Source organism: Macaca thibetana, chromosome 15 (genome assembly GCF_024542745.1).
Source record: "Macaca thibetana thibetana isolate TM-01 chromosome 15, ASM2454274v1, whole genome shotgun sequence".
In the NCBI taxonomy this organism is placed as follows: Eukaryota; Metazoa; Chordata; class Mammalia; order Primates; family Cercopithecidae; genus Macaca; species Macaca thibetana.
This window is the reverse complement of record NC_065592.1, coordinates 64,010,689-64,028,651: the sequence shown is the minus strand read 5'-3', so window position 1 is coordinate 64,028,651 and position 17,963 is coordinate 64,010,689. Positions and strand designations below refer to the sequence as shown.

Here is a 17,963-nt window from a genome sequence, read left to right as displayed (position 1 = left end):
GCAGGCAGATGGCTTGAGGTCAAGAGTTTGAGACCAGCCTGAGCAATATGATAAAATGCCATTTCTACAAAAAATAAAAAAATAGCCAGGTGTGGTGGCACACACCTACAGTCACAGCTGCTCGGGAGGCTGAGGTGGGAGAATGACTTGAGCCAGGGAGGTGGAGGCTGCACTGAGCTGAGATCATGCCACTGCACTCCAGCCTGGGCAAAAGAGGGAGACAGGGAGGGAGGCAAGAAGGGAGGCAGGGAGAGAGGCAAGAAGGGAGGCAGGGAGGGAGGGAGGGGGAGAGAGAGAGAAGGGAGGGAGGGAGAGAAAGACAGAAAGAGAGAAAGGGAGAGAGGAGGGAGAGAGGGAGGGAGGAAGGAAGGGAGGGAGGAAGGAAGGAAAGGAGGAAGGAAGGGAGGAAGGGAGGAAGGAAGGGGAAAGAGAGGGAAGGAAGGGGAAGGAAAAAGACGAAAAGAGGGAAAGAGGGAAAGAGGGGAAGAGGGGAAGGGGGAAGACGGAAAGAGGGAAAGAGGGAAAGGGAAGGGAAGGAAAGGAAAGGGAAATCTGTGACCTAATTAGAATTTTGAAAAGGAATGGAAGATCTAATTTTAAAGACTATACACTAAATAAACAGAATATATCAAATTACACATCTTAAATTAGCAGTAATGAGTAGCAAACTTCTATTCACCACCTGTAACTTTTCTAGATGTACCTACCAAAGTTTTAACCAGATGTCTCAATTCATTTTTATTAAAAACTAAAATGCATAGTAAAAAAAGATAATTTGCTTTCTATATCTGACCCCCGCAACCATGGAACTGTTTAACATGGTTTTTTTTTTTTTTTTTTTTTTTTTGTAACTCCAAGACACAACCCAGGGTAACCAGAAGTTACTCTGAAATTCTCAAACTTGCAAAAGAAGCAAATATCTGCATATACAAATTTTTTTTCAGGAGAATACTATGGGGAATTTAGACTGGCAAAACATTTCCATTTGTGTATTGAAAAGAATAAATTCATTAAACACTCTAAGCTTCAAACTTTCCATTAATCCAAACTGACCTACTTACTAACTCAAAATACTAATGTTTTCTCCTATCATGTACGTCAATATGCATACTACAGTGGTTGGGCACATGAGTATAGGGTGTCTATATCTAAAACTTTGACTTAAAGTTAACCAACTGCTTCTCAAATCCTTAAAATAATTTTTCTGGATAATTTTTCAACAGCCTTATAAGGCATACAAGCATAACTGGCTACAAAAAAAATGTATATGTAAAGGGAGTTAATGGCTTTGCTTAATTAAAATGTAATACTTCAGCATCTTAAATTCCATTTACGTGATTTTAAAGGAGGCTTCAGTAAGTCGCTCTTTTGACAAGAGCATTCAGATTGCAGGGAAAGCTACAGAGGCGCTAATGACATTTACCCCGCTAATAAGAGCTGTTCACACTTCATGGTTTTTCCTTGTTATTGCTCAGGACAGACACTAGCACCTCATTGAAAGATCAGTGCTGCAAGGGAAAAAGGCCCCCTGAGATGTCTCAGACCTGAGGAAAAGCACTAAATCAGGTGATGCTACAAAGATGACATGTTTGATTCTCCAGGGTTCTTACTCGCCCCATGGCCATGGATTTGAGGCAGTTAACACACAGCCAATCAAAACCCTCCCCCACTCCCAGAAGACACAGGGCCATCCTCTTCTGTAGCAGGCATAGTAAAGGCTAGAGAGAAAAGAAATAAACTTCCTTCAGGTGCCCTAGGTCTGGCAGGATCCAAATGTCTTGTACTGCTCTCAGTTAATCTCCATCGATGTGTGGCTGAATGAATAACACACTGACCTTTTCACCTAAGAGACCACAATTTGAATCCAACGGAAAGTCACCAGAGAATCAATGGACAGAGGCACTCATATTTTAAAGCAATAAAGCACTGCAAGAAGGGAAAGGGGGAAAAAGTTTTTTACCGTGGTTTTGGCCACAGATTCAACCCGGTTTCCCTGGCTCAGCTATTATGAATTGGAACCCTGATTCAGAATTGAAAAGCTCCCAGAACTGCTTCTATGGATCTCAGAATCTGGCACAAGCCCATGGCTACTGCAAGACAGACATTCCCTCACATGTCAATACGTGGAAAAGCAATCCCTGCTGCTGATGGAATGATGGCTGACTCAATGGAATATACTCAGCAGGAACTCTAATTCTGGCAGAGATCACAGCACACAGAGACAAGTAGCTCTTAATTACTCTTTCCAAAGGAATTTAAGTGTATTTTGTTGTTGTTAATTTAAAATTTCTAAACTTGTGTGCACACTTTAAAAAGTGGCAAATGAATGCAGCAATTTAAGGTGCTACCCTGGTTACCTAATTTTGTATCTTATCAACACACCATAAAATAAACAGACTTCATATTAACAGATTCTCTAGAGACAAAACCTATGGTTTACTCTATTGTCAGTTTCTCTGAATAAGCCTGACTTGCCATGACCATAAACCAATACTGTCAGTGGTCTGTGTTCCGAACATTCTCCTATTTATCCTACTAAGGAATCTGAAAAAACAATGCCTGTTGTGCACAGAGCCTTCCTTCGAAATTGCATCTCAGAGAAGATGCAATATACGCCAGTCTTTGAATAACCACATTTACTCAACTACTGTTTTTAAAATCAAGAAAAAAAAAAAAAAAATCCAGAGCAGGAAAAGCACATTAAAATAAAAATAGAAAATACAGTAACCGCATTACTCACACTAACTAGAAAGCTGCCTCTGACACTATTATTATGGTTTTAAGAGAGAAAATTACATGAGAACAAGGAAATCAGATTAACGCATTTCCTTACAGAGAGAACCTTTGGTTCTCAAAGTCTCTAAATATGCTTTTCTGGGGGCTAATAGGTAAGAAATACATAGTAAATTGAGGATGAGTTCGAGCAGAAAATTCCCAGTCAGTGTTTCACTCTCTTATTTGGGGGGCCTCATGTATTATGATCTACTGTAGCCATGCAAGTCCCCATCTCAAGTCTACCTTGACTGAAAAGAGAGAGAGAGAAAAGGGAGAGAAGATGGGGGGTGGGGTGGGAGTGGGGGGGGTGGGGGGAGTGGGGGGGGGGGGGGGGGTGGGGTGGGAGGGGGAGAGAGGAAAAGTAGACACAACAGATCACTCAGTTGCCACCAACAAATGAAGAAACTTCCTAGATAGCAACAGGACCACAATGGTAGGTTTCTAAAACAATTGTTCGTGACATCACTAGCTAGTTAGCTACATCTTTAAAATCTAAGGCTATCAGCAACAACTGCCAGGTCTGTAAACAACCAGAATCACTACTGACTTCCCTAAGAAAGAAGTGGTGATATGCAAACATCAGATGAATCAAGAAGAGCTTCTGATCATCAGGCCTAGACACGGCCTAACCATGCGTGGTCACTCATTCTCCTAGCAAATGTATTGGCCCACATTTTATTTTCTAGTTCTGTCAGCATTACATATGGCTATCATGCAGAAATCAAATAAATGTATCTTTATTTCCATTTGTCCCATCTGTATGAGTTTAGCAAAAGCTTCCAGAAACCCACATAGATCCTTATCTAATTTTCTACTTTTCACAGCCCTTCAAAATTTCACATACCAGCACTTGAAATGTAAGTCACTCAAAAGAAACAGATAGTAGACTAGGACTCAGCCTTGAGAATTTTCTCATGACTCTTCGTGATAGTCACAGAGGATTTCATTCCTATACAAGTCCCCCTCATCTTCCACTGGGCTCTTCTGTCAAATTGGGGGAAATACTAGAAAAGGACACAGTAGCTCAAATAAAATGTATGGGCAACTGGAAGACTCATAAAGTTCCCGTTGCTCTAGAAACTTAAGGGTTGGGGTGGGTGGACTAGGAGATCATTCTACTTAAGGAACTAAATTTACTGAGCTCCACTATGAATTTAACATATTACTTCTCTTCATCCTGAAAGCTCCTTTAAGAAGGCACCATCAGGAAAATAAGGCTCATAGAAATTTTGTGCTTTTTGTATGGCTAGAGAGTTAATTGGTGCTAGAATTAAGGTTTAAACCCAAAGCTCAGAGCTCACTTTAAATTCAACAAGAAGGATGTATGAGTGCTGCTCAGGAAGATCATACGATTTAATCAGTGCCATCACAGACAATGTCCATTTCAAGTAAATGTGAACTGATTCTTATCAAATGGAGACTGGCCAGTGAGCTGTGGACTCATTTCTGCTCCTCCTGAGGGAATGCAAAAGCCCCTCTTCATGTTCCACAGGCGCGAATCCTATTCCGGCAGTCACTGCAATCTGGAATCTGGTAAGCCATATATTTTTATTTTGCAAGAGTAAAGGGAGGAATATTTTTATTTTAACTCTGAGCACAAAACATCAAGCTTTGTCCTTGGATCTAAGGTGTTTATTTTCATTACTGTTCAAATAGTTAGAGCTTTGGCAAGGGATTCAAAATCCCTGTATTCCACTTCCAGCTTTGCCTCTGCCTGAGGCCTCCCCATCACTGTTAACTTTAAAACCAAGGATAATAGTCTCTGAAACTCTCTCTCTAATAGGGAGGTTAGGAGGCTTGCCAGGACAGTGTTTGTAGAGTGGTCCAAGCACTTTAGAAAACAGACACTATAAATACAATACACTGCTCTGAATCATCTATTTTTTGTATATCCCTGCCAAAGACAGGGGGATCCTGACCAATCACACATGCGATCCTTCTTTCCTGAAAAAGATTCACATATTGGTGACACAGTGCAATGATACCTTCCTTATGTCATGGTGTTGATAATCCAATCTTTACCTGGGGTCAAATAATCCCTCCTTTCTGTCAATTTTCTGGGTCATCTGTATATTTTTGTAGTTCATATCATACAACTTTCCATCATTTGTTTATGGCTTACCCATTAGAGTGTTAGTTTTTTGAGAGATCTCCTCTTATATACTCAATATATACTAATAAATCAATATTTTTTTGCTATTTGAAGGATTACCTAAATTAATTTATATCCAGATCCATTGATCTTTCTGCTCCAGAAATTTCCTAAAAACCTGTGAGGTCAGATAATAACTATTTCAAAGGCTGTTTTAAATGTTTTATTTTATGCAATAAGGTACAATCCTAGATACTCTAATCATTTTAACAAATGTATCAAGCAATCATTCATTCCATGCCAGAGCTTGGAAAGCACCAGAAGAGTTGATAAAATAGGAAAATACAAAGGTGATAAAAATGACAATGTCATATATAGAATAAACCATTACTTGGCCTGGCGCAGTGGCTCATGACTGTAAACCCAGCATTTTGGGAGGCCGAGGTGGATCACTTGAGGTCAGGAATTTGAGACCAGCCTGGCCAACGTGGTAAAACCCCGTCTCCACTAAAAATACAAAAATTACCCAGGTGTGGTGGCAGGCGCCTGTAATCCCAGCTATTTAGGAGGCTGAAGCAGAAGAATCACCCGAATCCGGGAGGCGGAGGTTGCAGTGAGTCGAGATCATGCCTCTGCACTCCAGCCTGGGAGACAGAGCAAGACTCCATCTCAATAAATAAATAAACAAACAAGCCATTACTTTTAAAAATGCACACACAAAAATACACACCTTCACAATGTAGTAACGGTAAATATTAATAAGAGTGCTATGGGCTAGTTATTGCACTACATACTTTTAAAATATCCTTTGATTTAACCTTTATAGATGAAGAAACTGATGTTCAAGTATGTTCTCGCTGCTGGCTAACAGAGCTACCAAAAAGTGAAACCAAGATTCACAACCAAGTCTGTCCAACTCTAAAGTCCAAAGTCTTTGTTACTGCATACTCCTCCCTCTTATTTATATCCAAGTGCATTCATATGTACATACATATATATGTGTGTCTGTGTGTGTATGTATATATTATTTATTGATAATTAAATAGTAGCTACCCTTTTTCTCTACTGGTTGGAAAGACATTCTTCTTTAAGAGGCACAGTGAAATCCAGCATTTAAGGCTACTTTATAGAAACAAAGTTCTAAAATGATCAGGTTGGTGGTAGTCTGTAATAGTCTATATCGTCATCTTTTTCACTATATATTAACAGTTAGCATTGCCTGGTTACTTAACAAGTGGCACTACTAAACGCTTTATGCAAATCATTCTACTTTATCTTCACATCAAAGCCATGAGCACTATTATTATCCCTGTTTTACAGGTGAGTGAACTGAGGTGAATAAAGACATGGGCCTAATTTTTTCACATGTCTAGTAAGAACTGAAGCCAGGATTCAAGCCCATGAATCTGCCTTCACTACATGACTCTGCTGCATTAAGTTTTTCTGGTCCAACTCTATAAAAAGAAGGCACAATTATAGCTATCCCACCACACATGAGTGGAGCACAGACCTGTGCTTATTTTTCCTGAGACTGCCTGCCAAGCCCATACATCCTGGCTCCTCCTCTCAGTCACAAGGACCCATTTACATATAAGTTCTGGTCAGTGATGTGAGAAGAAGCACCCCTCTACACTTCTGAGCCTCATCCATGAAAATATCCCACAGAGAACCTTCACCTTCTCTCAGGGTTGCCACCCGGATGGGGAATCTACGATCCCAGATAATGGCAGAGCCATAAAATAGCAATGGCCCTAACTTACCTCTTGTCAAATCACCTATGGAAGGAAAGCATTCACCACTAGACTAGGCTTGCAGAGAAAAGAGAAACTTCTGCTGTGTTATGCCACTAGTAGTTTTTCAGGATGTACTTACTAAAACAACTGCAATTTATCTTATTGATACTGACTAATGCCTAAAACGCATTCCCTACCTTTTATTAAGCATTTGGCATCTGTAGGGAAACATGTTTAGCAACTGATATTTCTCTGCTATAATTAGTCAGAGTTAACGTTACACATAGATATAAGTGAAAGAAATGCAAATTTATTGAGAAGGAGTTCACAACATACGTTTCATCTGTACGATTTCATCCTTTCAGCCGCTCAAAGTTAGAGGTAGGAGGGTCATCTTAATTTTAGAGACGTATGGGGAGTTATCTTAATTTTAAAGAGTTAGAAACTATGACTAAGAATGGCAAAGTTTTCCATATTTAACTCAATCTTGTCTCAATATCCAGAGCCCTTTTGCCATCTAACTTGAAATGCTTTTATAAACCCTGGAAAGGTGACTTCATCTCTCTTCCACTCCCTGCACATAGTATAGCTGAAATCTTACTAACTAGGTAGAAAACCTTTGTTTTTATGCTCAACTACAAAAGGTATGTATCCCTGGAAGGGCAAGTCAAAGACCGGAATTTACAATAAAGCGTTAAGGATAAATATTAGATCTGGTTTTAGTCACAGAAATGAGAGCAAATAGGAGTAAACACAATGAAATGGAGTATCAGGAAATAGGCAGGAAAAGGAACACAAAAGAGGAACCTATTTCGCCCAATTTTGCCTAAGGTCACACATCTGGTGTGCCACTGAATATAAGAGATCTTAAGTTAGTCTGTCAGTTCCAGACTCTCAGGCCTCCTCTATTCCCCAAAATCATGCCACTCTGTGTCTACAGACTCTCACATCTTACCTTCTGGAAAGACAGGCTGGTAGCCTTAAAAACAAAAAACAAACATCCGAATATTACCCATAGGGTCAAAGACCTGAATTCAAGTCAAACTTCAAAATATCCTCCTTCCAATATTTAATACACCCTATTAAGTATTTAGCCTGGGTGTTGGTGCTGGGAAGCCAGTTACAGTGATGAATAAGAGGCATGTGTTATCTTCAGGAAGCTTACAGTGTATCAACTGTGACAATTAACACTTCTGTGATCAGGGGAAAGTCACTTATCTGAGCCTCAACTATACCAAATGTTAATTCACTGACAACATCTTATAAGAGGATGGTGTAAGAGGAGGAAAAGAGGTAACTTATATGAACTTGCTCTGCAAAGAGCTGTTTAAATACAAGTGTTTGCTTAATATTGATGTTTTCTACCACATGGATACCACAAAACACTTACTCTACACAGACCACTAGCTAGAAGGCATGGGAGCCTTTGCTTTTCTTCTTATTGCCCTCAACAGCCCAGCTGCTGCTATAGCAGTCAGTCCTTAGGAAGCCTGGAGAAACAACTAAGAGCCTTTTGACAAACTGAAGTTACTGGCTATTCCTTCAGTTGCATGATGAAACATCAAGCTATACCAAGCTAGAAGGTTTCCTTAGCCATTCATTTAACAAATACTTATTGAGTGCTCTGCATCTGTGGTATTCCCTAGTGAGGAGGCCAGAAAAATAAACATTTCAACAGCTGACTTAATTGACTGATTTTAAATTGTGATAGGAGTTTGAAGGAAACAGAGTCCTAAGATAGAGCTACACTAGAAAAGACCTACATTGGCTAAGACGGTCCTCTGTAAGAAAGTGAGACTTTGGCTGATGCCTAAAAGAGAAGAAATTACCCATGCAGAGACACGAGTAGGGTATTCCAGGCAGAAGAAATCTTACACGCAAATAGCTCATGTGGGAGAAGAGCTGAGTGTGTTCAGGAACTAAGTACTTCAAATGAGCTTGAAGGGAAGAGTTTATGAAATGGGAAGGGTTGGAGACAGCTACTTCCCTACTCTCATAGGCTCGTACTCTAGACCTCCTCAGAGCCTGTGTTATACTAATGTGTATCGTGAAGCTTAAGAGAAGGATCTAGTATGTAGTTACTCCCAAATCCAAAGCTGGACCTCTCAAAGACGGATGGCTCCATTTGTCTTTGAGAAATGCTCTTCTAATGTCCCAATTGTGCTGGTAAGACACAGGAGAGTTTTCTTATAGAGTTTTTTCTACTGCTTTTCTTATAAGGCTGCTGACACCACAGCTAAATATTCAGAGTGTCTCAACTGCTTCTCTGAATTCTGGCAGGACCCACCTGCAAATGAGGAGATTTCCACAGACAGGCTGGTGGACGAGCCCAGGCAAGTCAGTTATACGTTCAAACTGAAAGAGACTGTGAAAACTTGATTTTTAAATGACTAAATTCAACAACGATAATCACCTATATTCTTATTTCCTAAGTCAAGGACAGAGGGGAAAATGGGGAAAGGACAAAAGAGGGGGCGACTGCTTCTATTCATGGTCAATAAATGTATCATGAGATACAGACTTGAACTAAGAATTCTTCTTCTTCTTCTTTTTTTTTTTTTTTGAGGTGGAGTCTCGCCACAATGCCCAGGCTGGAGCGCAAAGGTACAATCTTGGCTCACTGCAACCTCTGCTTCCCAGGTTCAAGCAATTCTCCTGCCTCAGCTTCCCAAGTAGCTGGGTTAACAGGCACATGCCACCATACCCGGCTAATTTTTGTATTTTAGTAGAGACAGGGTTTCACCATATTGGCCGGGCTGGTCTCAAACTCCTGACCTCAAGTGATCCGCCTGCCTCGGCCTCCGAAAGTGCTGGGATTTCAGGCATGACCCCACCATGCCTGGCCAGAATTATTTTTTAGTAGTAGAAAAAACATCATATTCTCCTTTGTATTTAGATTTTAGCATCTAATTGCATATTCCCATTTTTGTTGTTGTCTGGAAAATGCTTAAGAGCTAACTTACCTTTTCTGTACTTTCTGAATAAATACTTTAGTAAGTACACAGGAGAATATTGAGTTCTTTATATATTACCTGACTTCTTAAGTAGTTGTAGTCCCAGTTATGTAATGCATTTTATACCCAACTGACTACCTTGTGAATTATACAGATACTCACATAGGTGAAAATTAATTTTATTAAAAAAGTACAGGATCCTTGGTCAATGTGCCAGCCTTTTAAATGTATCTGTAGCATCACTATCATCTCTTTTTTTCTAATAATAACCTCTTCATAAACCACACAGTTTTGAAAGTTCTGCTCCCCTCTTCCCTCTACATTCAAAAATTCAAAATCAGATCAGACAACTGTCATTCTTCCACATTCAGAGGTATCTCAGAAGGCAGGAGTAGCTGTGTACACATAAAGGATGCAGGCTTGGTCCCACAGAGAGTTAAATTAATACCCTGGCTTGACTAGTTCAACTTACCGTACATCTTCATTTGCCCAGGAACACAATCTATAGCCAACTGCTAACCAAGTCAATATGTGGTAAGACTAACAGCCACCCTAACCTGCCTTGATAATTATTCTCCTTTAACTGACATAATATTCAATATACTGTTGTTGAGAGCAATAATGCTAAAATTGATGCCTTGAGGGCTACAAGACAATTGAGTTTTAGCCAGATAAAATGACTTGTACACTAAGAGTGCATTATGGGGTTCCACAGCCTTCGGACACACATTTTACAGCCTACTTTTACAAAAATGCCATATACAATTATATTCAAAGTAACTTGTGCACACCTTATCATTACCACATACAATCTTTAAAATATTGGCCAATTATCAAAATTACTTTAGAAGAAAAGGGTTTACTTTTACAGTCTCTCTCTTTTTTTCTTAACAAAACAAGCATTTTCTCACTACATAAGTGATAACAGTTTTGGTGTTCTGGAACCATTTGCTTTTTTTCCAAACCGAGAACTGTTTTAACAAAGAACAAGTAGATTATAAATGCTGAATAACAAAAACCATTATTTAAATAAAATCTATATTACATCAATTCTACCAATAAAACAAGACAGAAACTAAACCTAGAATTCCTCTAGTGTAAAAATCATCTATAGTTTTCTCAAAATGTCAATTTTAGACTCTGATTGGAGAAACATTATATTAAATTTGAAACTGTCAAAATCTATATTAAAATAATAAAAATTAATTATAATTGAAGTATTACAATAAATGAAAATGTTCTCTATATGCAATATTTCACCCTAAAATAAAGGATTTATAAATTTTAGTTCCTGGTTTTACTGAATTTTCCTCTCAAACTTAATTTCTCTTGCAATTTTGTATCTTTAAATCAAGCTTGTCCAATCCACAGCCCACGGGCTGCATGTGGCCCAGGAAGGCTCTAAATGTGGCCAACACAAATTTGTAAACCTTCTTAAAACATTATGAGACTTTTTTTTTTTTTTTTTCCCTAGCTCATCAGCTTTTGTTAGTGTGTGGCCAAAAACAATTCTTCTTCCAATGTGGCCCAGGAAGCCAAAGATTTGACACCCCTGCTAAATACTGGGCCCTCATATAAAAAGAAATACAGAGTACATTTACATTATTTATACTTGCATTAGAGATATGTTCACAAGTTGGGGAAAAACTAACATCCAAATAATTATTTCAAGTAAAATAAAAAACAGGCACTGGCCAAGGCAGAACAATAGGACCATAACACAAAAACATTATCAGGCTTTATATTTACTGCTATCAAAGTGCTACCTGAACTTTGTTAAAATGGCAAATCAGCATAGCCCCACACATACCTATTTGTTTGGACAGAAAGATACAATGTATATGCTTGTGTCTCTATGTAGGTATACAGGTGTAAATATCTTAGGCAACAAATACATATGAAACTGAAATATAATATTAATGACAGAAGTATAAGGAGCATAGGGGAGGTAATAAAGATGGTACCAGATTGGGGCAAAACACTTGTTGGTTTGGAATAAAGAAAGGACTGTTAGCCAAGCAAACAGTTCCATACAAACAACTGTAAGAGGTTTTTCTCTTTGTGCAGGGTAAAATCCATTCAAAACAGATATTAATAATCATGTTGTGGAAATGATTGTAGAAAGATGTAGCACTGTATACATCTTGGGGCCAGTATAAGCAGGGATTGTGAAACCAGTTCCTTATTTATTTTTCCTGGCCCCTTCCTCCTAGACCTTGTTCCCCCTCATGCTCCCTGACTGTCCAAGACTTACCTTCCTACTTTAACCCACTGACATGTCCCCATCTTGAGTCAAATGAGATGCTTGTAAACAAGCTCTATAAACTGAAAACATAATATACAATTGCTAGTATTATCACCATCATCTCATCTTTTGAGGGCCAAATTTTCTGTGTCTTCCCAGTTGAGATTCACACTAAATTAAGATGCCATCCTATTCTGAGAGCAGAAAGGTTATTCCACCTCCCTTACCTTTCCCTGCTTCTACTCACTATCCTTCCATTGCTCTCCTGTCACAGCTAACAGCTGGAGGTACCACACAGGAAAATGACAAGAATCTGTGTGTACTGATGCCAGGTTAAAGAGAGAGGTAGACTGAGACTCCCCACCCCTCACATGCCAAGCTGGCAGCCAATGCTCTTCATGTAACACACAGTAGCCCAGGGAATAAACAGTGGAGATATCTCTAGCACTACACAAAGCTGGCACAGCCAAAACCAATTGTTTTTGAAGGGGTCATGTCTCCTGGTATTATCCTCATGGGAAATTTGAAAAATTGCTTCAGATTCTACCTTCTCCAATTGAGATCTCCTTCGGCGGGAGGGGTATTTCTTCACCATCCAGTGTAGCCTCTTTGGATCCTGGGGTCTCCCAAAATGCTGCTCTCAACACTGACCCCTCAAGGGTTGTAGGAAGACAGACAGCCATAAACACATTTCAGAAGCAAAGTATACAATGCAAATGACACATGACACATTGCAAAAATGAGATGAAGAAAGGGAGGGATGGGAGATGGGGGTGCATGAAGGCTGTGGGCCTCCCAGAAAACTCTTAAAGCCCTTAACCAGATCAGAAGTGCCATTGATACAAACGGACACTCAAGGCTGGAAGAACAGGTTCTGCAAAGACCAAATCTAAAACCATGTCTGTGTGTTTCAGAATGCAGAAATCTGAAGGCTATGATGTGAGGGTTTACTGGTTATATAAGTTTATATGGATTATAGTTCTACTTTTGATTTGGCTGAAAAAACAATAAACAGTAAAATGTGTGCCTTTAGTTACAACGACTACCAAGAAAAACACCGTACCTGCAAACTGAGTATGAGACAAAGCCCTAATAAACCCAAGTGCAGGGTAATCTCAGATTTTCACACACCCATCACCCACCTCAAAGGGCCCTCCTTTTTAATAGGGCTATAATAAGACTTGTTGGAGAAGCAGAAAACCCATGTTGTAGAGAAAGAGTTAAATTCAAAAAGGTGCAAACAAAGGTAACGCGAGTCAAGAGGCCATGTTTTCCTTGTAATACACCCTGAGGTCCGATGGTGGTCTGCTTTGTCTCTCTCCTTCTTTCCCCTTCCCAGACAAGCCTGCTGAAATGACCACTTTAACCAGAGGAGGGTGTGCAGCCCTTCCTGTGAGGTTTGCCAAGGGCTCTCACCCTTCCCCACCCAGAGCCGGCCCCGGACACCGGCGGCGTTCAAGTCTTCCCCCTACCTGAAGGATGTATCCTCGGACATAGTCCCGCAGAGTCCAGCCAAGGCCGTGCAGTATGTGCAGCACCTCCTCTTGCTTCAGGACACTGAAGAGACGGTCCAGCAGGATCTTTAGCCGCACAGGCACCGCTTGTGTTCCATAGAGCATCAGGCTGCTGATGTCAAACACGACGTTGGACTGCACAATCTCCACTTGGGTGGGGTGGTACAGGTGCTGCGTGCTGAGCTTATCCAAGGCTGTGGTGGTCCCGCCAAAGTTTCAGAGATGGGGGTGTTGGGAATAAAGAGATAAAGAGAGAGAACAGGAGTTAGAAATATCGCTGGAAGTTACCAGGGCTCCATTTCTACACATGAATGTTTGCCATACGTGTTTAAGCAAGATCCTGCAAAGAAAATAGTTCTCTGACATCTCCTTTCTGTTTTACCCCTTTTCTTTCCTATTTTTTAAATTGGATGTGTTTATAAATTGCAGACAACAACAAATACAAAACACCTTCAACTTTAAGATAAAGAGCCACTGAGGATGTTTTTAAATGACCGTGGCTGGTGCTAAAAACCTCATTGATTTGTTAAGTGAACTGTGGTTCAACTCAAGTTAAGATAGTGTCCCCCAACCCCTACCAAAAACAAAACAAAACAATTTCTAACTCATGCCATACAGGGAGGCTCAATTATCACTTTTCTGAATAAGATTCACCTGTTATAATACCTAAATGGTTTGAGGAGGAAGAGAGTGTTCTTTAGACGATAGGGGTAAAAGACCTAATTTGGAGGAAATAAAGAAAGCTGACATCCATGTGGAGGGTTAGTAATTTAAGTCAAGTCATATTAGCTATAGTGGGTTATCCAAAAACCTAGTTCTCCCAATTTCTCTCGTTAGTCACCTGTTAGATAGCTTTTGTGTTCACTGGCATGTTTTCTGAAACTTATTCAGGATACAAAGGAAAGAAAATTAAAGTCATAATTTTAAAAAGAAAGAAATAACAAGTCACTTTGTTAATAGCTCTAAGGGTACAGATGAAAATGGAAACAAATGACAAGACAACATGTGGGAATTTCTGGTGTATCTTAGCTGTGTTATCTCAGTAGAAAAAGCTGAGGATGACCATTCTCAGAGTCAACACTTTCAATACAATGGAAATTTCAATTGGGTGCTTTTTCTCCTCAAATTTAAGAAAACACTATCTCTTCTGTAGAACTAAATGCCAAAATAAGGTCATAAATTCTAGTCCCCATCCATATCTGAGTTGCTGCACACCCAATTGCTGATAATATAATTACATTTTGCCTCAGTTTCTCAAACAATAACACTGTCTTATCTGTAGGGCTTAAAGAGCTGCTGCAAAGATTAGTGAGATAATGAGTGAGAGGCACTCTAAACTCCTTAAGAGAACACAAAAGGCATTCAGAACTGTCAGAATTATATGCATATGCCCATTGAGGAATTAAACAAGACGAACACATAAGCCTGAAGGATGGTCATCTAACCTCATGAGTCAGGCAAATGGGTATCAGCCAACATCTAGGCTCAAGTGATAACTACACCTAAGTTATGTACCTAAGGTTTCTGCAAATTCTAAACTACTGTGTGGCCTTTCTCAGTTGCTTTTCCTAACACCTTATCCCTAACGGTATGGGCTACACTGCATGTGCATTCTCAGCAACTCCTATTTTACTACACCAGTATTACTGCATAATAATGGAGGAATTTAAAAGTGCGTGCACACAGATTTTTTAGTATTTCACATGTATTTTTTCAGGGCTCCTCCTCCACTCTCATTTCCTCCTGACTTGTGGTCACTAGAGAGTTCATGTACTCTTGATAAATTGCTTTCTTACATCCACAGTGTAAAGGCCCTTATCATTTACCCGCTGGCTTCATTCAACACATTTACTCCCAGGAATACTTTGTCAGAGGGTTCGGGTTTTCTCATACTTCATTTCTTGCAGCTGATTTGTCTGATCTTCCCTATTCTAGTGGTTAAGTCAACTTTGAATAAATAGTCTTAAAAATTAATTTAACGTTTGGGAAAGATAAGGGATTCACAAGCCTAGGGACTGAAGTTTTCTCTCACTCCACAGGGCATTTAGACTGCAAAAAGGCAGCAATGGGGTATTACCATTCCTGTTCTTCTTCAAGTACAGCTTAACTACTCAGCCTCCTGATGAGTGGCTGCTCTGCTTACAGAATCCAGTGACCATATCAGGGGGGATCTGCACCTCCTCCATTTCCCTTCATCAGCTCTCCTCAACCATATCAGACAGTTTTTTACAAAACAGACTTCTATGACAACAGCAAATATGAAACTGACAGGACTCAGTAGAAAGGAAATAAAACGACACAAAATCCTGATTTTTGTGTGTGTACTTGGCACCTTGCATCTCTGCATTAAGTACATGCAGGTGTGTGTGCAAATGCGTTCAAACTGTAGGTGAAAAAAACCATAATCCCTCTCCCTCCCACTCATTAAAAAAGGTTGGTTATTTTATTTTTTATTTATTTTTTAAGATGCAGTCTCGCTCTGTCGCCCAGGCTGGAGTACAGTGGCACAATCTCAGCTCACTGCAAATTTCATGCCATTCTCCTGCCTCAGCCTCCCGACTAGCTGGGACTACAGGGGCCCGCCATCACGCCCAGCTAATTTTTTTTTTTTTTTTTTTTTTGTATTTTTAGTAGAGAGAGGGTTTCCCCGTGTTAGCCAGGATGGTCTTGACTCCTGACCTTGTGATCTGCCTGCCTTGGCCTCCCAGAGTGCTGGGATTACAAGCATGAGCAACCTCACGTGGCCAAAGTCGGTTGTTTTAAAGATGAAGAGGACTAAACTGTTAAGGGTACAGAAGAAAAGAAAGAATCGTCAGAGAATTAAAAGAGCACAGATAGAACAAAAATATTTCCCTAGATATGCTTTCGAGAACACCTGAGATTGAGGATATTATAAGGACACTAGTTGATTCTTCTTCATAAGTATACCATATGTCAGTAAGGAAGAATACAGCTGGGCAAGGTGGCTCACACCTGTAATCCCAGCACTTTGGGAGGCGAGACAGCAGATTGCCTAAGCCAAGAGTTCAAGACCGGCCTGGGTGAAACCTCCACCTCTACAAAAAATGGAAAAATTAGCTGGGCATAGTGGCATACACCTGTGGTACCAGATACTAGGGAGGTTGGGGTAGGAAGATCCCCTGAGCCCAGGGGCAATCCAGGTTGCAGTGAGCCATGATTGTATCACTGCACTCCAGCCTGGGCAACAGAAGTGAAACGTGTCTCAAAAAAAAATAGGAAAAAAGTAGAAAAACTGTTATAAACCACATAAATATACAGCAAAGGTCAACAACTTATTCTGTAATGGCCAGATGGTAAATATTTTAGGTTTGTGGGTTATGCGTTGTCTTTCACACCTATTCACCTCTACTGTTATAGCAAGAAAACAGCCATACATAGATAAGACTTAAACTATTAGGTGTGTTAGTGTTCCAATAAGACTTTATTTAGGCCAGGTGCAGTGGCTCACACCTGTAATCTCAGCACTTTGGGAGGCCAAGGCAGGAGAATTACTTGAGCCCAAGAGTTCGAGATCAGCTTAGGCAACACAGTAAAACCCTGTCTCTACAAAAAAATAAAAAATTAGCCAGGCATACCGGTTGTCTCAGCTACTTGGGAGGCTGAGGTGGGAGGATTGCTTGGACCCTGGGGGTCAAGGCTGCAGTGGAGCAATGATTGTGCCACTGTATTTTAGCCTGGGTGGAAGAGTAAGACCCTGTCTCCAAAAACAAACCAACAAACAAACTTTATTTACACAAAGAGACACCTCACCAGCTTTGTTTGGGCCCTGATGATGAAGAAAATGTGGATCAGACATTTAATGGAAGTCAACAGTAGATCACAAAAAAGCTCTAAGAGTGTGGTTTAGGAAGCAGTTACCTAGGAGATGAGCCGTAGATGAAGACTTAAAAAATATTAAACTGGGCCAGGCATGGTGGCTCACACCCATAATCCCAGCACTTTGGGAGGCCAAGGTGGGCGGATCACGAGGTCAAGAAATCGAGACCATCCTGGCCAATATGGTGAAACCCCGTTTCTACTAAAAATACAAAAATTAGCTGGGCGTGGTGGCACACACCAGTAATCCCACCTACTTGGGAGGCTGAGGCAGGAGAATCGCTTGAACCTGGGAGGCAGAGGTTGCAATGAGCCAAGATCACGCCACTGCACTCCAGCCGCCTGGCAACAGAGCGAGACTCCGTCTCAGAAAAAATTAAACTGCCTAGCTTGCAAATTTCAGCATAAACATATCATCAAAGATTATGATCTGCCAAATTTCTTGAATATATCAAAATTTTCTGCTTTACAATTACTAGATCATATTGAGTCACCAAGTTGTGACAACTTTTGGGGAAGTACCTCTGGAACTATGATACGTGATGATTTCTTAATTGTCATAAAATCTGTAAGGTGAGAACTGGACTGCTGTCTAATTTCATGATCTTCATATATCTGACTGTGGAAGAGGCAGGTCTGGATCTTGCAGGGTTAGGAATATGAGTTAGGCCAATGGCACTGTAGAAAATGTAGGTCAAGAACTTGTTCATCAGGATGGAGTGGGAAAAGATGGCACCCACTTTAATTAATTTTATGGGCCTAACCAATTGCTAATTTGTCCTATACCAATGGTATTGTCAAGATTCATTTTCA

At 40.2% G+C, this 17,963-nt stretch overlaps 1 protein-coding gene across 5 annotated transcripts in view; it reads right to left on the bottom strand.

The window, feature by feature from the left end:
- Positions 1-17,963, bottom strand: part of BNC2 (basonuclin 2) — a 459,271-nt gene that overhangs the window by 125,511 nt on the left and 315,797 nt on the right. For all 5 annotated transcript variants that reach the window (XM_050761635.1, XM_050761636.1, XM_050761637.1 and 2 more), the window contains one exon: positions 13,272-13,507. In XM_050761635.1, the coding sequence (XP_050617592.1) occupies positions 13,272-13,507 (236 nt within the window). The remainder of the gene's footprint in view (positions 1-13,271; positions 13,508-17,963) is intronic.